The sequence below is a fragment of the Corythoichthys intestinalis genome, chromosome 14, assembly GCF_030265065.1.
Source record: "Corythoichthys intestinalis isolate RoL2023-P3 chromosome 14, ASM3026506v1, whole genome shotgun sequence".
Taxonomy (NCBI): domain Eukaryota; kingdom Metazoa; phylum Chordata; class Actinopteri; order Syngnathiformes; family Syngnathidae; genus Corythoichthys; species Corythoichthys intestinalis.
Window position 1 is genome coordinate 3,272,924 of NC_080408.1, and position 23,432 is coordinate 3,296,355.

General features: G+C 38.6%; 1 protein-coding gene across 1 annotated transcript; it reads right to left on the reverse strand.

The window, feature by feature from the left end:
• Positions 1 to 1,732: 1,732 nt before the first annotated feature.
• Positions 1,733 to 23,255, reverse strand: fggy (FGGY carbohydrate kinase domain containing). Its single transcript, XM_057856997.1, has 16 exons — positions 22,852 to 23,255; positions 22,252 to 22,467; positions 22,061 to 22,172; positions 18,813 to 18,964; positions 14,861 to 14,949; positions 14,324 to 14,439; positions 9,447 to 9,575; positions 9,222 to 9,325; positions 9,039 to 9,146; positions 8,854 to 8,915; positions 7,630 to 7,804; positions 5,395 to 5,469; positions 5,206 to 5,326; positions 3,713 to 3,807; positions 3,569 to 3,630; positions 1,733 to 3,507 (listed from the first exon to the last, which is right to left on the reverse strand). Exons 2-16 carry the CDS (start codon positions 22,432 to 22,434, stop codon positions 3,408 to 3,410), a joined length of 1,683 nt encoding a protein of 560 aa, XP_057712980.1. The 5' UTR covers positions 22,435 to 22,467; positions 22,852 to 23,255; the 3' UTR covers positions 1,733 to 3,407.
• Between the last annotated feature and the right edge of the window lie 177 nt (positions 23,256 to 23,432).

Sequence of the window (23,432 nt, forward strand, 5' to 3'; positions counted from 1 at the left end):
GGATCGGGAAATATTGGGAGCAAAAAAACATGATCGGAACAACCCTAGCTGTAACACATTTGTACACTTATGACACGCATTTTAACAATAAAACACGACACAAAACAGATCGTGTTCAAACATCCATCTGGTCTGATCAATATGAAAATTTAGTAGATTAAATTAGCCTTATTTGCCTCACAAAAGTATCAAATGCTACGAACGCTAACGTAACTATACAAACTGTAGCTGTAAACCTGATTTCAAATACATACACAATAATGTGTGCCAAACTAGAGCGCAGCTATCCTTTATCCCTGTCAGACGTCTGAGTCTGCTTCTCAATGATACAACGCGACAGTTCAGCCAGACCCAAGGCTGCCACCAGAGGGCAGTGTATCCTCCATCAGTGAACAAAATACACTACTAGCGTAGGAACGGAAGTCGTTCGTAACCCGGGGGACTACCTGTATTTTGTTTTAAACTACAAAACTAACTGAAAATGCGTGTTTCAAATATATGGAGGACCAAATGGAATAGAATGAACTGAACAGGCCTTTGCACAACGTATCGTCTCCCCAAATTTCATCGCTCTCCGTTTCCGTTTTCGAGCATGTTCATGCCTTCAAATTGGCCATTTTTATTTGCCATGAAAGAAGATTTGGACCCAGCTGCTTCAACAAAAAACATTTTTCATCAGGCACCTGAACACGTCTTACGGTTCCCGGGATGCAGGTTTGAGGTCAATTGATTTTTTTTCCCCTGAGAAGGAGGAGCCGTTCTCGTAAAAAAAGGCGTTTCCTGTTCCCACTATGGGGCGCCAGGGCTAATGGGTAATATTTCAATGCAGTTGTGTTCAGGCTCAGATACCTCTCATGCATGCCAGATATGAAAAAGATTGCACATTGTATCAGGAAGTTATTAGTCATTTACTGAATTGGTGTGTTGCCCCCCCCCCCCCCCCCCAAAAAAAAAAAAAAACGCCCGACTTTGGTTCACCCCCCCCCCCCCCCAGGTCAGGTCTGTCAATGAAAACCCCATTTTGATGACTTCACATCTCATATGTCTCATGAACAGTCTCACCAATTTTGAGGAGGATCCAACAAACTGCCTCTGCGTATTGGTCTCAAACATGCACGCTAGTTTTTGACAAAAATTGCATGTTTGTCAACATTCAATCCAAAATACCAGCTTTCCTGTTGGGTTTGGAATATGGGTGCAAGAGACTTTTTGAAGCATTTTTGCACAACGTATCACTCTACGTTGAAAAAAACGATATGGAGAGGCTTTTTTCAATAATTCAAGGGGGCGCCACTGAGCCATTTTGTGACATTTTTTCGCAGCATTGCAAAATTATCAATTTACATGAAGCCGCATGTATGTACAAATGTTGGTGAGTTTTTGAGCATGTTGAGGACTTCAAATTGGCCATTTTCATTTGCCATGAAGAAGGAATACTAAATCCTTTGCAAAACAATAGGGCCTAAACATATAAATTAGGGCTGCAGCTACCGATTATTCAGGTAGTTGGATTAAGAACATTTAATGCATTGCAGAATTCATTTTAGGATATATTAGTTAAATGTTTACGCTTGCAATAATATTTATTTTGGCACTTTGAAAAGAGTATTGAATGCGAATACAAAATTCCTGAGGGTTTGTTCAACCGATGCAAAATTTCACTTTCATTTCTCAACAGCAATAAATGCACATTAAAATGAAAGAATACTTGAACTTAGCCTCAAATGGTATAAAAAAAATAGTAGAGGATCTTAATACAACAAAAGAATATGCTAACTTGGAAACATCTGCCAGTTTAAATGTTTTTTTTTAAACAATGCTCTTAACAAATTGTTCACACACACATTCCCAGAAAAAAACTACTAAATGTAATTCTAAACCAAATAACAAATGCATAAACAAACATTAGCTTAAACAAAAACATACCTTATGTTGGTCTTAACAGGGAGCAGCTGGATTCAGCCACGTTACGTCATCATTCACTGTTGCCACTAGTGGGCAGTGTATCCACCCTAATCAATAAAACTAAATGCAACACTTTCAAAACGAACCATTACTACACCACATTAGATACTTGAAGCGGCTAAATTTGAGTCAAAGCTTTTTCTAATCGATTTACTCCAGTTAATCGAATAATTGTTGAAACACTAATACAATTACCTCAAGTAATTTGATACTTAGTAATACTTTGTTACTTACTTAATGTATTAGAGATGTCCCGATCGATCGGGTCCGATCACGTCATTTAACGTCCTTTAATTAAATCGTTTTCTAATTGTATTTAACGTTACAGACATAATGTGTTACACTCTTCCAGAGTCTTTAGTTTAAGCTTAAGGTAGGGTTATCAAATTTATCGCGTTAACGGCGAGAATTAATATTTTTTACATTCATCACGTTACAATATTTAACGCAATTAACGCATGCGCTGCACGACCCACTCACACATTGTCGTGTTCAATCTATAATGGCGCTGTTTTACCTATATAAAGAGCTAAAAGGCAGCGTAAAATTAGTAGAGTGAATTTTGTCAGCCTTTGGAGCCTTTTTTTAATTGGCTAAAGCCTTACAATCCCTCTCCCTACGATTAGAAATATTGTGGGAAGCAATCTGGGGAAGAAAGGGAGCAATTGATCTTTTTCTTAACACCCTATGTTATTTCCCAACGCAGAGAATATATATCAATTGGTACCACTACGCACAGTCATTGTTGCGCTTCCCATCATGCATTTTGACAGAACAGTTAAATGGCTACAGTATCATTTACTGAAAGCTCAACAAATACACTAGATGGCAATATTTAGTCACAATATACAAAGTCACATCTATCCTTTCTAAGTCTTTCTATCCGTGGATCCCTCTCACAGAAAGAATGTTAATAATGTAAATCCCATCTTGAGAATTTGTCATAATAAATACAGTACTCATGTACTGTATGTTGAATGTATATATTCGTCCGAGTTTTATTCATTTTTTTCTTAATGCATTGCCAAAATGGATATGATCGGGAAAAATTATCGTGAATGATTGGAATTGAATCGGTAGCAAAAAAAAAAAAAAAGCAATCGGATCGGGAACGGCAGATACTAAAACGATCGGGAGCAAAAAAAAAAACATGATCGGAACAACCCTAGTGTGTATTATTATTATTATTTTTCTCTTTTAAATTAAAAATATATACACCCGTTTTTTTCTTCTTCCATTCATATGGGGAAAAAGCAACTTTTGTATAGCTGTTTACTGTCCCTGAAAGGGTTCAAATCTATATATTGTTTTAAAACTCCTTATCATTACTTATATACATTACGTGACTTGCTCCATAACATTTTGATACACGTGGTACTGCTGTCAGCCATATTTATTGCCAAATTGGAATCGTATGAAAAGGAACATGACATGCGTTCCTGCTAATGACCTTCCTCTATCCCAAAAGTGCTCATGAGGGCTTGGTACTCCCTCTGGTGGTCGACGAGGCGCCGAAACACTTTGTACTTTTTTTGGTAAAAACTGCAAAAACAAGAAAAAATTGGAGGAATGATCAGCTTTCAGAAGATGTGTTTCACCTCACCTTTGAAGTGTGCGGTCAGGTTGGACAACTTTTCCCACTTTGGCCATTTTTGCCATGGCCTCCTGGAGCACGACAGCATGAGTCGTGTTTAGAAGATTGAAGTCAACTTTTGCATTTGATTGAAGATCAGTATGAAATAAAAACCTGTATAGTGCCGTGTTCCCGGGACGCACACGCTCCAAGAATGGCCGCTCCCACCAGTACGGCCTCGCTCTGTTCTGGCAACGCTACAGGTAAGCCTTTAAAGAAGCAAAAAACTTTTCAGAACTCCGCTAACGCTGCCATTTTGACCGGGCTGACTGGCAGACATCGTGAGTTTAAAACAGAAAATTTAATTGGAGAAAATACAGCTAAAAACGAGAAAACCCTAAAATGTAAAAAAAAAAAAAGCTTTCCCAAAAAATGATTTTTCTTCATATTTCTTCATTGTTTAAAAACACTATATATTTTTTAAATCAAATATAGTATACAGAAAATTAAATTGGAAAATACAGCTGAAAACAAGAAAACCCTAAAAAAAAATTTAAAAGTTATAAAACAAAAAAATACGAGTCAATGTAGAAAATGTAGCAAAAAAAATGTAGTACATCCTTTTTATATTCTCCCCAAAAATGATTTTTCTTCATATTTCTTCATTGTTAAAAAAAACACTATTTGATTAAAAAAAAAAATATATATATATATATATAGATATATATATATTAGGGCTGTCAAACGATAAATTTTTTAAATTTAGTTAATTACAGCTTAGAAATTAATTAATCGTAATTAATCGCAATTCAAACCATCTATAAAATATGCCATATTTTTCTGTAAATTATTGTTGGAATGGAAAGATAAGACAAGCTGGATATATACATTCAACATACGGTACATAAGGACTGTATTTGTTTATTATAACAATAAATCAACAAGATGGCATTAACATTCTGTTAAAGCGATCCATGGATAGAAAGACTTGTGGTTCTTAAAAGAAAAATGTTAGTACAAGTTATAGAAATATTATATTAAAACCCCTCTTCAGGTTTTCGTTTTAATAAAATTTGTCAAATTTTCAATCAAAAAATACACTAGTAGCCCACCATTGTTGATGTCAATAATTACTTAGACAATGCTCATGGGTGCTGAAGCCTATAAAATCAGTCACACCCAGGCGCCAGCAGAGGGTGGCAAAACTCCATAAAACACAACAAGTGAGCGTTTCACTGTACTGTCATTTAAATCTGTCTGAGCGGAGCATCTGCGTTAATTGCGTCAAATATTTTAACGTGATTAATTTAAAAAAATGAATGCCCCTTAACACGATAATTTTGACAGCCCTAATATATATATATATGTATATAGAGAGAGAATTAGAAAAGCAAAAAAATGAGAAATAGCTAAAAAAAAACTTTTTTTAAATAAACCTTAATATTGAGAATTCTGTGAGAAATTTTCAGAAAGAAAAAAAAAAGGATTTATCAATACATTCCTTTTATATTAAAAATACTTCAAATTAAAAAATGAAGTTATAAAAGTATAATCATTTTAATTTTCTTATTTTGATGTAATTTTGTGTATTTTCATTTCCGATCATTGAACGTACATCTGAGCGATGAGTGTGTTGATAAAAAAAATTGTCCTATTTATGTCCTAACCTGTGGCATTGGCATGAGTCTGCACAAACAAGTGGTTCTTGCTCAACCCTCCACACAGGAAGATGGTTTCAATCGAGTGCCCTGCTTCTTTCATCGCCTCCAGAATATGAAGTGTACCCAGCTGAAATCGGGGGTGGAGGGGACACTTTCATTGAAATTCAGAAAAGAAAAAAAAAATGGTAGACTGACCGCCAGGGCTTGTACGGTGGCCAAGTACAGCAAAGCCAAATCATCCAGAGTATGAGAAAGAGACAGCCCCACCACCTGGATTTTAAAAAAACAATCCTCACTTAACTCATTGACTGAATTGAATTGAATTTCTACTATTGATCAGATCATATGATGAGTTCAAGAGTTTATCACATGTAGAATCCCAGTTCGAATGGATTGGACGTCTACCAGTGATACATTTACAGCGCATTGCAAAAGTATTCGGCCCCCTTGAATCTTGCAACCTTTCGCCACATTTCAGGCTTCAAACATAAAGATATGAAATTTAATTTTTTTGTCAAGAATCAACAACAAGTGGGACACAATCGTGAAGTGGAACAACATTTATTGGATAATTTAAACTTTTTCAACAAATAAAAAACTGAAAAGTGGGGAGTGCAATATTATTCGGCCCCCTTGCGTTAATACTTTGTAGCGCCACCTTTTGCTCCAATTACAGCTGCAAGTCGCTTGGGGTATGTTTCTATCAGTTTTGCACATCGAGAGACTGACATTCTTGCCCATTCTTCCTTGCAAAACAGCTCGAGCTAAGTGAGGTTGGACGGAGAGTGTTTGTGAACAGCAGTCCAGCGCTTTCCACAGATTCTCGATTGGATTCAGGTCTGGACTTTGACTTGGCCATTCTAACACCTGGATACGTTTATTTTTGAACCATTCCATTGTAGATTTGGCTTTATGTTTTGGATCATTGTCCTGTTGGAAGATAAATCTCCGTCCCAGTCTCAGGTCTTGTGCAGATACCAACAGGTTTTCTTGCAGAATGTTCCTGTATTTGGCTGCATCCAATTTTAACCATCTTCCCTGTCCCTGCTGAAGAAAAGGAGGCCCAAACCATGATGCTGCCACCACCATGTTTGACAGTGGGGATGGTGTGTTCAGGGTGATGAGCTGTGTAGCTTTTACGCCAAACATATCGTTTTGCATTGTGGCCAAAAAGTTCCATTTTGGTTTCATCTGACCAGAGCACCTTCTTCCACATGTTTGGTGTGTCTCCCAGGTGGCTTGTGGCAAACTTTAAACGAGACTTTTTATGGATATCTTTGAGAAATGGCTTTCTTCTTGCCACTCTTCCATAAAGGCCAGATTTGTGCAGTGTACGACTGATTGTTGTCCTATGGACAGACTCTCCCACCTCAGCTGTAGATCTCTGCAGTTCATCCAGAGTGATCATGGGACCCTTGGCTGCATCTCTGATCAGTTTTCTCCTTGTTTGAGAAGAAAGTTTGGAAGGACGGCCGGGTCTTGGTAGATTTGCAGTGGTCTGATGCTCCTTCCATTTCAATATGATGGCTTGCACAGTGCTCCTTGAGATGTTTAAAGCTTGGGAAATCCAAATCCGGCTTTAAACTTCTCCACAACAGTACCTCGGACCTGCCTGGTGTGTTCCTTGGTTTTCATAATGCTCTCTGCACTTTAAACAGAACCCTGAGACTATCACAGAGCAGGTGCATTTATATGGAGACTTGATTACACACAGGTGGATTCTATTTATCATCATCGGTCATTTAGGACAACATTGGATCATTCAGAGATCCTCACTGAACTTCTGGAGTGAGTTTGCTGCACTGAAAGTAAAGGGGCCGAATAATATTGCACGCCCCACTTTTCAGATATTTGTTAAAAAAGTTTGAATTATCCAATAAATGTTGTTCCACTTCACGATTGTGTCCCACTTGTTGTTGATTCTTGACAAAAAAATTAAATTTCATATCTTTATGTTTGAAGCCTGAAATGTGGCGAAAGGTTGCGAGATTCAAGGGGGCCGAATACTTTTGCAAGGCACTGTACAGCAGATGGCTGATGATGGCTTGTTTTTCTATTTACTACTTGTTTAGTAAATTATTTCCAGACCAATGTATCGATAATCGTATCAACATATTGTCAGATCGTAATCGTGAGCTTTATATCGCAAATCGTATCGTGAGGTACAAAAAGGTTCCCACTCCTATTAGAATTAATATCATCAATTATGCTGCATCTTCAAAATGGCATAAAATTGACTTGAATTGATCATAATGCTTTGTTAAAAAAAAGGGTGGGGTTCTGCTTTGGAAACTATATGTCTGTAAGAATTTTACATTTATACCAATCACTTGTAGATGTCCAATCTGTTTGAAGTGGCAGGACATCTACTAGTGATAAAGTACTAGATTAAAATTCACAAGACAAGGATGATTGGACGGTCTCCATCACCATGCCCTTCAAGGTAGGGTCAGCCAGCGGCGACCGGTTCCCGTGAAAGTCCGGCCACACGTGAAGACCGGAAGCCAGGGAATCGACGGTGGAACATGCCGAAGCCATTCGGCTTAGGTGCTTGTTCAAGTAGCTGTAGATGCCGCCGTTGTCGTCGTCCGCGCTGCTGGGACAGCTGGGAAAAACATCCAGAAATATCAGTTGGTACTATGGTTAAATGTTTTCTTATTTTAGGGTTTTATGGGATTTCAATTTGTGTTTAATATTACCAAAAAAAACAAACAAAAAAAAAAGATAGATTCAATTGAAAAAATACAACTACAAATTCCAAGCTTCTACATAGAAAATAAGAATATGTATTGTATTTAAAATTATTGTATTTTAAAAGATTAAAATATAAATAAATAATAACAAAAGACTTTAAAACACTAAAAAGATTTCAGAGTATATAAAAGTATTTATGAATAAAAAAGAGAAAGTAATACATATATTTTTGCGAGGAAAATATGAATAAAAAGGAGGAATTCATCTATAAATTATTTTCAATACTTATTCAATTTTAATTAAACTTTGTATTTTTTTAAATTAACTTTTGATAATTACTTTAAAAAAAATCAAAATTATTATTTTTTGGGGGGGGATTTCAAGAATTTCTAGTCTATTTGTAGTTTTCAAATAATTTTTCTATATTTACTTTTTTTATCAATACATTTTTTATGTACTCAGGTATTCCTTCTATGGCTTTTGATGTGTATATATGTATATTATATATATACATACACGCAGTATAAACATAGTATAGTACATACATAAATATACTAGGTGATTCAAAAAGATTGTGCCAAAATCATCACACATTTATTATTATTAATTCAAATTCATTAAGAATTAAAATAAGAGTTAAAAGTCTTTTAAACAAGTAAGTAATTTTAACAAATTAAAAGTCATATTGGCTTGATGTTGTCCGTGCCGCTGGTGCTGGTCACATTGAGCACTTGTAATGCATGAAATAAAAACTTGGAAGCAATATACAATATTTATATCCAGCTAGTTATTAGTTGTTGTTTTTTTTTAAATATACTGCAATGGTTTTGGCAATTTTTTTTAAATCAACCTATTTATTTCAGCATAAGTCGGAATGAACCCTTTAAGGACCCCTAAATCTCAAAATAACTATATAATTTACCAGAGCACATACTCTGCTCAAGAAATGCATCAGCTCACCTCTGCTGTGCCTTTTCTTGGAGCAGCATGTACGCGGCGTGCCCCTTCACCATGTGCTCAATCTGGAAGGAGCAATTTAAGAGCTGACTGAAAAAATACAACAATAAATACAGTACAAGGATATATATGATACAATTAGTAATCAATCAGCTAAACCTAGGAGACGTGCGGCAAAATAGACTAACCAGGCGCCCCGTGGCACTCTGTCCCCCCTCGTTGAGCCACAAGTCCGGCACCATGGCGGACAGGCAGGGACCCCAAACTCCCGGCACGAATAGCGGCTGTTCACTGATCTGTTGAAAGTCACAGTCGATCCATATTTTGGAAAATAACAAGCAAAATTTCCTGAATTGGACTTGACATTTTACCGCCATGTGACAAGACGACGTCCCGCAGATCATGGCCACGCGCGACGTGATCGGCCGGCCCTCGCACGGCAGCTGAAAGCCTTTTACGTCTGCTCCTATCATGGCTGAACAAAACTAGAATGACTCGTGAAGTAGAAAACCACAGCATTTTTCAGACTTATAAGTCAAATTTCTTGTGCATTTTGCATAGCCCAAATAAAATAATAATTCTGGTGCGTGAGATACCGAGTCCTCCAGCATGAGCATCAATGAGCGACGCCCCGACTGCAGTTCCCGTATTTAAACCCAGATCTGCCGCCGCTTCCCGAGTCAGGCCGTCCCCGAGCGGACTCCCCGGGGAACACGTCACGTTGCCTGCAAGACCGACAATTAAACCTTTACAGGGCACTCATTGACAGCGTTAGACGTCCGATCCATTTGGACTGTGAGCGGCGACTAGCGCCGTCAATTGCAGTGTAACATGAGCATTCACAGTGTTAAATACGTACTAGAGCTGAAACGAGTACTCGAGCAACTCGAGTTTAAAAACTGATTCGAGTAATTTTATTCACCTCGAGTAATTGTTTATTTTGACAGCTCTAAGCGTCACGTTTTGCTCTGACTACTTTTAATGCGGGACAACGCTCTGTGATGTGCGGAGAGGAAGAAGGACCAAAAAAAAAAAAAAACTTACTGCAGCCGACAGCCGCCACAAACGACGCCGACGTTGCTAAATACTAGCCCGCACGATGCTACGTTGGTAACAGGTACCGTCTGATGCGTCTCATAGAGATCACATGTATGTTGAAGTAGATGCGAAATGACAGACTCGGCCACGTCTGGGCAGCGTTAGTAAACAGCCGCCATCTTAAAGCAGTAGAGCGCTAAGCGCTAATAAATAAGATTAACATTACTGTCGCTACTAGCTCACGTAACGTTAGCCCTGCGGAGGGCTAGGTTTCAATTAATTATGACCACTGTCGATGCGTGGCTAACGTGTCTTCCATACAGGTTTTAACATAAGATAGCATTGTGGAGTGATGAGGGTGTAAAATAAAAACTCAATAATGCTAACTATCAATTTTAGCTCAGTAGTCATTGCTGGATAAAACACCAAGTAGCGCTGGTCCCTAATGTGCTCCAATACAACCTGTATCATACATTTATTTTGAACACTGCAAAAACTCAAAATCCTATCAGGACTTACAGTTTAGACTAACTTAAAACTTAACTAGAACTTAAAAATGGCTTGACACAAAGAGAAATTCAATTAAAACACGTGGGAAAAAATCCTAACTTTTAAGTGATGTGTGTTATCAAGCGTAACGGCATTTTTAGGTAATATATATATATTTTTTTTAAATAAGATCTAAAAGTTTTTTGAGTGAAAGCAGTGAATTAGTCTTTTTTTTTTTATTCTAGTTACATCTGAGATGCAATTGTTGGCTGTTTTCAACAATATACATCGAAAATAAAGACATTGATTGACTGAAAATGGTTCAAGATTAGATGAAATGTCTTATTTTCTCATGTATATTTATAATTGCTCTTCACCTAAAAATATATTTGTTTTATCCGATTACTCGATTAATCGATAGAATTTTCAGTCGATTACTCGATTACTAAAATATTCGATAGCTGCAGCCCTAATACGTACTATGATTTTTTTCTGGTAGATGGTAGATTTGGTTACGTTTTTTTTTTTTTTTTTTTTTTTAAATCAATTACAAAACGAATCACTTTCCAAGAATCTTCCCGCTTTTTATTCTCTCAGTTATAACGTGTGTCCCCGTCCAACATGGTGTCCCCTCACAAAATGAAGTCGTATCGAGCTTGTAATGCTCCATAGAGGATATACAGTACCCTCCATAATTATTGGCACCCCTGAAAAAGATGTGTTTTTTAGCTTCTAATATTTTTTTTTTTATTCAAATAATATGGGACCTTAATGGAAAAAAGGAGAAAAATCCAACCTTCAATACAAGTGCATTCATTCAGTGGAGAAAAAATCCCACATAAAGAAATAATTATTTGACATCAAATAATGTGTGACACAATTATTATCACCCCTGGTGTTAATACTTTGTACAACCCTTTTTGCCAACAAAACAAGGTCTGGGGACTGAAATGGCCATGGGAGGAGCTTGATTTTGTGTCTGGTGAACCATTTCTGTGTAGATTTGGCCATATGTTTAGGGTCATTGTCTTGCTGAAAGACCCAGTGATGACCCATCTTCAGCTTTCGGGCAACAGATTTTGATTTAAAATCCAGTCCTGGTATTTCAAAGCATTCATGATGCCATGCACCCTAACAAGGTTCCCAGGGCCTTTGGAAACGAAACAGTCCCACAGCATCACTGACCCAACCCCATACTTCACAGTGGGTATGAGGTGCTTTCAGCATGCGTATCTTTCGTGGCACCCCAGACCCTCTTAGAGTGTTTGATGCCAAAAAGCTCAATCTTGGTCTCAACTGACCAAAGCACACGGTCCCAGTTGAAGCCCCAATACCGTTTGGCGAACTCCAGACGTTTGCGTTTATGATTGTGAGTGAGGAAAGGTTTTCTCCGTGCATGCCTCACAAACAGCTTGGTGGCGTGTAGACAGCACCTCATACCCACTGTGAAGTATGGTGGTGGGTCAGTGATGCTGTGAAGCTGTTTCGATTCAAAAGGCCCTGGGAACCTTGTTAGGGTGCATGGCATCATGAATGCTTTGAAATACCAGGACATTTTAAATCAAAATCTGTTGCCCTCTGCCCAAAAGCTGAAGATGGGTCGTCACTGGGTCTTTCAGCAAGACAATGACCCTAAACATATGGTCAAATCTACACAGAAATTGTTCTCCAGACACAAAATCAAGCTCCTCCCATGGCCATCTCAGTCCCCAGACCTCAACCCCATTGAAAACCTGAGGGGTGAGCTGAAGAGGAGAGTACAGAGGAGAGGACCCAGGTCTCTGGATGATTTAGAGAGATTCTGCAAAGAGGAATGGCTGAAGATCCCTCTTTCTGTCTTTTCCCATCTTCTGAAACATGATAGAAGATTAGGTGCTGTTTTGTTGGCAACAGGGGGTTGTACACGAGGGGTGCTAATAATTGTGACACACATTATTTGATGTCAAATAATTATTTCTTTATGTGGGATTTTTTCCCCACTGAATAAATGCACTTGTATTGAAGGTTGGATTTTTCTCTTTTTTTCCATTAAGGTCCCATATTATTTAGAGAAAAAAAAATTGTTAGAAGCTAAAAAACATCTTTTTCAGGGGTGCCAATAATTATGGCTGGCACTGTATATATTAGGGCTGTCAAACGATTAAAATTTTCAATCAAGTTAATCATAGCTTAAAAATTAATTAATTGTAATTTATCGCAATTCAAACCATCTCTAAAATATGCCATATTTTTCTGTAAATTATTGTTGGAATGGAAAGACACAAGACGGATATATCCAGTACATTCAACATACTGTACATAAGTACTATATTTGTTTATTATAACAATAAATCCACAAGATGGAATTAACATTATTAACATTCTTTCTATTAAAAGGATCCATGGATAGAAAGTCTGGTAGTTCTTAAAAGATAAATGTGAGTACAAGTTATAGTAATTTTATATTAAAACCCCTCAGTTAGTTATGTGTAAATAAATTGTTACTTTGCTATCAAAAGATCTATTTGTCTTGTTGTTTATGTTATTTTGTAAAAGGAAAACATTATTCAGATGTTTAGGATGTAACTAAAGCAAAAAAATAGCTGTGTTAAAGTCAAAGTTATGTTTGAAATGTATGCTTTCACAAAAAGCTCAATTTCTCTGTTTTTTCATCAGAAATTGGAAAATTGCTCAAACTAAGCTATTTTCTATTGCTTATTTCTGAAGAATGGAAAAAGATATGAATTTACTTTTTTTCCTGCTGAAAGAAGAGAGTCTAATCTTTCTTTTGGTGGGTTCCATGTTTATATAGCAATAGAACAGAATTTTCTGTGGGCCTTGCAAAACCAGTCAAAATCCAGTAACACGGCCGGGAGCGAAGCGGTTTGCACCGGTGAAAATGGCTGGGAGTGAATGAGTTAATGTTGAAGCTGAATGTGCTAATAAAGAAACAAAGTGCCAGCACGTCGCGTGTGGTATACCTTTGTTAAGAAAAAGCACAAAACAAGACAGCTTTCTCTGCCTCTTAGCTCTCAGTATGCAAAAAACGGTGATTTACGGTATTTTAACGTGATTAATTTAAAGAATTAATTACCACCCGTTAACGCTATAAATTTGATAGCACAAATTAAAAAAAAAAAAAAAAATATATATATATATATATATATACATATACATATACACTAGGGCTGTCAAAATTATCGCGTTAACGGGAGTTAATTAATTTTTTAAATTAATCACGTTAAAATATTTGACGCAATTAACGCACTCCCCCCCGCTCAGACAGATTTAAATGACAGTACAGTGAACTGCTTGTTAATTGTGTTTTATGGAGTTTTGCCCCCCTCTGCTGGCGCTTGGGTGCGACTGATTTTATAGGCTTCAGCACCCATGAGCATTGTGTAAGAAATTATTGACATCAACAATGGCGGGCGACTAGTTTATTTTTTGATTGAAATTGTTACAAATTTTATTAAAACGAAAACATTAAGAGGGGTTTTAATATAACTTATACAAATACTTGTACTATAACTTGTACTAACATTTTTATTTTAAGAACTACAAGTCTTTCTATCCATGGATCGCTTTAACAGAATGTTAATAATGTTAATGCCATCTTGTTTTATTGTTATTATAAACAAATAGTCCTTATGTACTGTATTTTGAATGTATATATCCATCTTCTGTCTTATCTTTCCATTCCAACAATAATTTACAGAAAAATATGGCATATTTTATCGATGGTTTGAATTGCGATTAATTAATTTTTAAGCTGTAATTAACACGATTAAATTTTTTAATCGTTTGACAGCCCTAATATATATATTTATTTATATAAATTAAAAAAAAAATATATATATATATATATATATATATATATATATATATATATAAAAACCTTATGTGGCCATACATATCATATTTTGAACATGAATGATTCAAATGTTTCGATTGTTTTTCAACCGACCTATTTTGGAAAAGTTCTTTTCAGTGAGATCCTTCAGTCCTATTGAAGTCCAAAAAGTGGCGTCCCATCCCTGAGGGGGGCAGTAGGTCCATTTGCAAACCAGAGTGCAAAGGGATCTGTCAAACAATAGAAAAGAAAGCTTTTATTGTCATTGTACATAGTACAATGTGTGTTTTCACTCAAGTTTGGAAGCGTAAACAGATCTCAGTTTTTCTCTATCACGTCAATTCAATGCTTATTGGAAAACGTTGAAGTTGTTACATTTGTCATTATTAAAGTATCCAGATACAATTAGCCATAATATTTTAAGTCCACGACCGCAAAGATCGGTATTGGTTGGAAATCGGATTTTTGAAATTGGACAAATTGATGGCAATAGACATCCAAATCCAGTTGAACTGTGAGTCCCATTTCCAAATGTATTGGACGTCTATTGCCGTTAATGGCAGTCAGAGTTAAAAACAGCTGTCAGGCTTAAAAAAAAGAAGTTTTTTCTCCAAGATTGTGGCCCAATGTCATTGTTGTGATTTAACAAACCTGGTCAAAGATCCCGTGGCCTTCCACGACAGGAAGTCTGGAAGGTCAAAAAAGTGAGCGGCTTGGTTCCAACAGCTTTCCCTTAGATTCTGCACACGTGCGAGGAAATATCATGTTAAAATATCAGGGAAAAAAATGGTGGAAATGCAGACTTTGAACTAAGAAGAAATGAAAACAAGTCAAAATGAACTACGACCGTCACATCAGCAGAGACACACCTGAAGAGAGAGCATGCCCTCAACTGACTAACTCGCAATCTACATGTTACATTAAGTCTGCAGTCGATTAACCCTTGAGAGTCGAAGGACGCGCCGGCGCGTCCTGAGCGCACGTCGTCTTTGAAGCGCCCTCACGTTTTAATTACGTCACCCACATACCGTTGGTTGGTCTCGTTTTAAAGTGCGGAAGTTGCGGTTTACTCTCGTTATTATTTGAAGTCAATCGACCAACTAAAACGTGAGATATTGTCATTTAAGTTTTATAGTTTTATTGCCCTCTCAAAAAAACATTAAAACGCTGCATGGATCATTTGTTTATGTCTATATTTCCATCATTTCTTGTCCTTTTTCAAAACGGAAGCTCCATGAAAAAAACACAAATCAAACGAACCCTTTCGAAGTCACAGTGGAAGCACAAAATGCGTTTTTTAAATAAATATAACTGCCGTGCGAGGTTCCACCGAACGAGAGGGAGGAGTGTTCTGAAGCAGCGAGGTGGCGAGCGACGGCCGTTTGGATCGAGCAGCGACTTTGTGTGACTTTGAGAATGAACGGAAAACTAAATTTAGTGCAAGCAATTGTGCTTTTTGATCAACTTGAGGAAGAGGATGGTCCAAATTCGTCATCATCGTCTTCTTCGGAAGAGTCCTCGAGTGAAGATAGTGACGGATTTGAACACGTGGGTGACGCCATCGACGAGCAGAGGTAAGCAAACTCACTTTTTTTTTTTTTTTTTTTAATGCTGAAAAAGTTTCTTTTGAAAGTTTCTTTTGATATTGCAAGACAAAGTTAATTTTGATGCAATATAAGTGTATGTTTGTGTATATAATAATAAAATGTGCATATCAGATCAAAGTCGTACGTGCACTGTGTGTATCCAAGGCAGGAATTTATAATTGTGGTGATCTTCTTTCTATATGAAGATTAGGGATGTAGCACATATTCAGCTATGGTATTCTTTCTATTGTCATACATATAGATTTCCATTATTATTTATTGCTGTATATATTTTTATTTTATACTTTATTATTTTCATAAATACTGACTTTTTTTCATGTACATTTATAGTGACAATGAAAGTAAAGTGAAATGAAAATGGAAGGGTGGAAAGAGGACCGACACCCCATGGAAGTGTGGGCTGTGTGATGTCGCCCTGTGTCGAATTCCAGGACGAAACTGCTTTTCGGAGTGGCATGCCTGAAAAAAATTTAACTTGTTTATTGTAAATATTTTTGAAAATACTTTTTTTCCCCAATGTTATATATATATTTTTTCCCCCACAATCAGTCTTCTCAATTTGTGTATATAAATGTGTGTTCAAGAAACTTGATTGTGTGTACATAGTTTTCATCAGGTGATGGGCCGCAATACCTAAACTCATAAAGAGATGGCCTCTAAACACTTTTTGTGTTAGATGGTATATATTTTTTCACTGTTCGGTCTGCTGTATATAAACTGTTTTGACTAGAGCAGGGGTCGGCAACCTATGACACGCGTGTCAGCATTGGCACGCGAAGGGTTAACCAGTGACACGCGAGCGCATGGCAAAAAAAAAAAAAAAAACGCCTTTTTACCTGAATTTCAGACATTTTCTGTTGCGCGTCCTGTTATTTAAGCCACACACACATCCAAGGGAATTCATGTGTAAAGAGACATGGGATTTACTCACGTCATTGCTTTCACGTATAAAAAGATGTCCCGAGAATGGAGCGGGTTGGACGCTTTCACAGACTTGTCCCGTTTTGCCCACTGGCGCTCTCTGTGCGGGAAGGGCCGCTGGCGCGATTTTATAACCTCTGACATTACGTCATTTTTGGTAGGCATCGGCTGTCACAATGTTGGTCAAATCGTGTTTTATTCCAGAGTCAGCGTTCCCAACGTCGTAACTGCAGCCAATTCAATCTCATCAAGACTGTATTTAAGAGTGTTATTCCCCCACCAAGATCTGCACCCGCGGCTCCACCCGGGCTGGTATGGGGCTAGATCAGTCTTCTAGCCCCACACGCCCGCGCCTTCCTTGGGCACCACGAGAGCTCCACCCGGGCCCGCGCCCGAGGCTTCCATGCGCACCATGAGAGCCAGCCTCCTCGGGGAGAGGCGGCTCCACTCGGGTTCTCGCCCGAGGCTTGCGTGCGCACCGCGATAGGGAAGCTTTCTCTCCCCGGGGAAAGGCTCGCTCCTCGCGGCTCCACCCGGGCCCGCGCCCGAGGCTTCCATGCGCACCACGAGAGGGGGCTCCACTCGGGTTCTCGCCCGAGGCTTCCGTGCGCACCGCGATAGGGAAGCTTTCTCTCCCCGGGGAAAGGCTCGCTCCTCGCGGCTCCACCCGGGCCCGCGCCCGAGCCTTTCGTGCGCACCGCAAGAGCCAGCCTCCCGGGGGCCGCGGCGGCTCCACCCGGGCCCGTGCCTCTCCCCGGGGAGAACAAGTGTCAAACGTCATTACGAGACAAAACATGAAAATTCATTCAAGGAGGAGTCTGACAAGGAAGACACATTAAAACGTGCTGTGTCCAGGTAGTGTAAACAAAAACACCCTGAAAACCTTTTGTCACTGCTAAAAACACCGCCACCGAAGCAAGCTATCACTTTGCTCACTGCATTGCAAAGCAAGGAAAACCTGATGAAAAAAAGAAAAACTGATGGCGAATATATCAAAGAGGCGATCTTGTCAAGCTCAGAGGTTTTGGTTGATGGCTTGACTAACAAAGAGACACTCAAAAAAAAGGGATAAGCAGCTAAAAGTCACAAAGTAAAACCCCGAAATCAGAGCTGAGCCAAGGAAAACAGGGCCAGGGATCACATTAAGGTAGGCATCTTTTATCTTTGTAATATAAAAGAATATCTAAAATGCTGCATATAATTTACTGTTTAAGTTGATAGTGAACAACTAGCTAGTGAACTGTTGCACTTATTTTCAAGTTTTGACATTTTCTACAATATGCATTTATTTTTTAGTTAATTGAAAAAGAATGGTAGTTATACGATTTCAATATATGTTCATGTTGTTTTCTTTGGGGTAAAATTACAGCTCTGTTGGATATAAAAAATTGGATGTGCGTCATTAATCTCGGTGTGGCACACTGATTGACAAGAAAATTTGAAAGTGGCACTCCACACCAAAAAGGTTGCTGACCCCTGGACTAGAGCATGTATAAAGGCAAAAAACGCCTATGGCTATACCTGTTGTTTATGTTGAATTGTCAAATATAAGACTATTTATTCTAAATTTTTTTGGTTGAATGTTCATCCTAACATGTTGAATAAATATTACAAAGTTTCAAAACGGTTCGTTACGCATGTTTGGTTGTCAATTGGACATCAAAATTAAAAAATTTGACAAAACGATCTTGGAAGTTTTGGTCTTTTTGGGCCCAAAATGATGATTTATAATTGGTCAGTGAAGGAAACAACAGTTTGGACATGAAGTTCAAGGTGTCACAAAAAAAGGGACCAAACCAGGCCATCATAAACAATTCTTTCTTTGAAATATAAAGGCAACTTCAAAGGCATGCAAAATCGGACAAAATAGGCCCAGACCTTAAAGGGTTAATGTAATTAATCAGTTCTTATACATCCCTGGAATACAGTAGATCTTGCAAATTTCATTATGATCCGTATAGGAATAACAAAAGAGTAGCAGTTTAAGTTTAAGTGTTAATTAATAGATATTTCTAATAATAATAATGATAATAAAAACAAGTTGACTACTGCACCTCAGCTCACCTCTCTCTCACCTCTTTGAGCCAGAGTAGCTTCGGTGGTTGCATCTCTGGTGACATGACCCCTCCGACCCGCCTCAGGACACCGTGGCCTGTGCTTGTGATCCTGGCGGCCTGCTCAGCGGCACGATGGTCCATCCACATCACCACGTTTCTCTCTTTGTTACCTGCAAAAGGAGAAAGGGCTCACCAATTGGACGCCTGCAAGTGATTCACTCATTTAAATTCACAGCAGAAGGATGATTGGATGCCACTACAAATGATAAACTCTTAAGACTACTAACTTAAGGCGTTCGTTACATCGAGATTGGATTACTGTAACTCCCTACTTGCAGCTTGTCCTAAAAGTTCTCTAAAAGGTCTTCAGCTAGTCCAAAACGCAGCAGCAAGACTTTTAACAGGAACCAATAGAAGAGAGCACATCACCCCTGTGCTCCAGGCCCTTCACTGGCTTCCAGTCGAGTTTAGAATTAAATTTAAAATCCTCCTTCTTACCTTTAAGACCATTAATGGGTTGGGGCCATCTTATCTCACCGATGCTCTGGTTCCATACCGCCCCAACAGAACACTCCGCTCTCAGAATGCAGGTCCACTGGTAGTTCCCAGGGTTTCTAAAAGTACTGTCGGAGCTAGAGCCTTTAGCCACCATGCCCCTGTTTTATGGAATCAGCTTCCAGCTAATATTAAAGAAGCCGAGACAGTCTGCACATTTAAGATTAGATAAAAAACGTTCCTATTCAACAAAGCTTATGGTCAGGCTAGTTGAAGTCGGAGTAGAATCAAAGTTTAGTCTAAGCTGCACTAGAAGCTATAAAGCTGGGGGAAGTACAGCCACTGAGTTCTATCTCCTTTTTCTCACTCTACCTACCACTTATCTTACTTTATTTCTATTTTCCAATGTTAATATCTAGTTGTCTAGTCTCTTCATCACTAGTCACCCGGTGTCCCCTTTCCCTATTTTTCAGCTGCAGCCTCCTGACTGTCCAGACCCCCAGCTGGATGGACGTCCTCGTTGCTACCCCCGTCTCATCTGGCTAGATGGACCTCTTCTTGTTCCATTACTCCACTACATCTTTACGGACTGTAACTTCGCCTGCTAATTCCCATTAGCAGTCCTGGGGCTTCCTGTCTATCCGTCCTGGGTAGGGATGGGAATCGAAATCCGATTCCAATTCGGAACCGGTTCCGAGTGTTTCGAGGCCTCGACATCACAATGAAAAAGCCTTAACGATCCCTTTAACGATTCCTAAAGATGCGTATTGCGTCGTGACGTGTCTTGTTGTCCAGACGCAACAAACTAGCATGGCGCCAAGAACCACTCGCTCCAAAGTTTGACTACACTTCACCAGGAAAGAGTGTGAAAATGAAAGGTTACAACGGGTAAGCACGAGCATTGCAGCCATAAACATAGCAATGACAGCACGTAGGTTCAAACGCTCGAAAGTGTGTCTTCACTTCACGAGGAAAAATTACAACAAAGCTACTTGCAGTCATTGCAAGGTGGAGATAACTGCATCGGGAAGGAATACGACTGCGCTGTCCTCACAGAGAGGCTAAGGCTCAGTTCTGGCTATACAGCTAGCTAAACTCCCAAATGACGATGTAGAAGACGTTGGTATAATTTGCTGACTTTATTCAACCATCACTTGAAGAGTGAAACTAAGAATAGAAATGAAACAAATCAATTTCGTCCCCAATAACAAACAGGTTTGCATCAACGTAAATCAGCGATGATTAGCTGCTAATAACAGTATGGTTAGCATTCGTTCGCTAGCATTAGCACATCGTTCAAACCACTACACAACTGGATTTAAGTGTCCGATCGCGAGTGGAAACACAACAACAACAACACAAAAGATGATACATACAGGCGTTGCCTCTGTAGATATTAACATTAACAAAGAACGTAGGCTCGTAGAAGTGTTTCCCTCTCTCACTTCGCTCGCTCACTCGCTTGGATTCGGGTTCCCAAACTGCGGCCCGCGGCCCAAATACGGCCCGCCTCCACATTTGGTCCGGCCATTTTGATTTTTTTTTTTTCCCTCAATCGTGTTATTTATTTCCTGGCCTTTTTCCTTGAAGAATTCGGAGAGGGTTATTTGGTTATTATCTATTTAATTAATAGTGTTTTTATTATTAATTATTATTATTATTTTTTTAAATTTTATTTACTTTCATTCCGTGAAAAATCAAGAAAGGGTTATTAGATTGTGGCTTTCTGAAAAACAATAATTTTTTACATTTATGCACTTCTGCAATCGTCACACTTTTTTTGTTACAAACTGACCCCGGCCCCTCATCAGAGAAGGGAAAAGTTATGTGGCCCTCACAGGAAAAAGTTTGGGGACCCCTGCTTTAACACATATTGCCAAAGGCAGAACAACAACCTATCTGCCAATATATACCAATATTTTTTATTTCTATTAGATAAATGTTTCAGTAAAATGTTACACATTCTTGTGTATTTGCCACTTATTGCCACAGTTAACATTGAGGCTTTGGGCCTCTTTTGATCTCGTTGTGAGTTTGTAAGGTTGTGAGTTCTGATTAAACAAACTCGATGCCAATCAAAACGTTTGTTCTTTTTCCCCAAATTAGAATTGATAAGAGGATCGATAAAGAATCGAATCGTTAAGCAATATCGATAATGGAATCGGAATCGTAAAAATCCTATCAATTCCCATCACTAGTCCTGGGAGTGGATCTCTCCTGACTGTGGTACTCCCCAAGGTTTCTCATTTTCTCAGCAAAGACTCTGGAGTTTATGGAGTTTTTCCTTGCCGACATGGAGGGTCTAAGGATGGGGGATACCCAGGACTTGAATTTATGTATTCATCTTTGTTGCTTCATTTGCTGTTTCTGACTGTGTATCATATTGCCTCTGCAAAGCCCTTTGAGACAACGTTGTTGTGATCCAGGGCTATACAAATAAAATTGAATTGAATTGAATTCTTTCCCCCCAACGTTTTTATATTATTATTATTTTATATGTATGAAAAATGCCGGATCTGCCCAAATAAGTCCCGGAACACAGGGAGGCCAAAATCAAGAGGTGCAATCAAATTAACCCCTGGAGGTACCACAATACTACTACTACCTACTAGTGATGAACTCATATGGCTCGTAACAAACTCAGAGTTTATCACTAAAAGACGCCCAATCCATTTGGACTGGGAGGACGTCTACTAGTGATAAAAGCATTTCAATTCACAGCTCAAGTATAAAAAGTGCAACACATCAATTGGGTTAAATGACGACTTTACCGTCCCGATTGACCGCTACAGGTTGGAAGCTTTGGTCCAACACCACCAGAGAACAGGTGGCATCAAATCCGATCCCTCTCACCTGGTTCTTGTTCACATCTCTGGTTACTTCCTAACCCCAAAAACACATTTCCAAACAAGAAAATATCATTTGAGTGCTCGTTTAGGGGGCGCTCTTGTGCGAGTCTTACCTTGACAACGGAGCAGCATTTCCTCCATATCTCAGAAGAAGACTGTACGTAATGGTCCGTGTGAGGCTCCCAGATGCTAATGGGCTCTTGAGCAACAGTCTTCAAATGACCGTTTTTGGACACCAAAGCAGCTCTGACACTAGCCGTTCCCACGTCCACGCCGATATAGTAGACTTCCGCCATGAGGACGAATCGACAACAAGACACGTGCTAACGCTAAAGAACAAATACAAACCTAGCTTTCACTGCTAGTTAGCATTTGCGCAAAATTCTATCACAAATAGACATATTACGCATTTCTAATAACATTCGGTGCAGCAAAAAGCCAAAATAAGTAAGTAACAGCAGAAAACGCTCACAAGTTAAAGCGTCGCTCAATTAATTACGTCGCTGAGTGATGACGTTGTGAGGCGAGCGCATTTGAGTGTAAATAAACATGTTTGCTTGAAAGAGTACAAGTTCTCAAGAGTATTTGTCAGTCGAATTGATTTTGGACGCCCGACACGCGGTGTGTAACAGCTGCGATTGTAATAACTTGTAAAAGTTGGTAAATTAATCGCTATTTTATCAGGAAAAGAATTTAATTAATTTTGAACTCACCCAATGGCTTGGATAGAGTTTAGTAGATTTGGGTCATTCGGAGACTGAAAAAACACGCACTTTGAGCCTGGAATTGTCGAGAACGGAACCGCTGCGAGGACAAAAAGCGCCAAATTGCGTTTTGAGTGATGCACTGTAGTGCTGGGAACCTCTGAGTACCTCAAGATCGGACACAATTTGCGTTACATGGCTTATGATAACGATCTTGCGATGTATCAATTATTGACCAATCGGTCAGGAAATTAATAATAAATAGAAAAACAAGCTATTTTTTTTTTATCCTGAGCATTACCAGTCGATGTCCAATCCGTTTGAAGAAAGGATTAATAAAGTGATTTTATTATAAATCAAATGAGTTTATCACTAATCATACAAGTTTATCCCTCATAAATGAATAATGTGGCGTCTGGTAATCCTTCTGCTGTGAATTTAAATAAGTTTATCACTAGAAGACGTGCCATCCATTTGAAATGGGAGGGTTGGCATTCATTGCCAATCACCGACTTCAAATGGATCGGACATCTACTTGTGATAAACAAATGAGTTTATCACTACAGTAATGGATGTCCAATCCTTTTGAA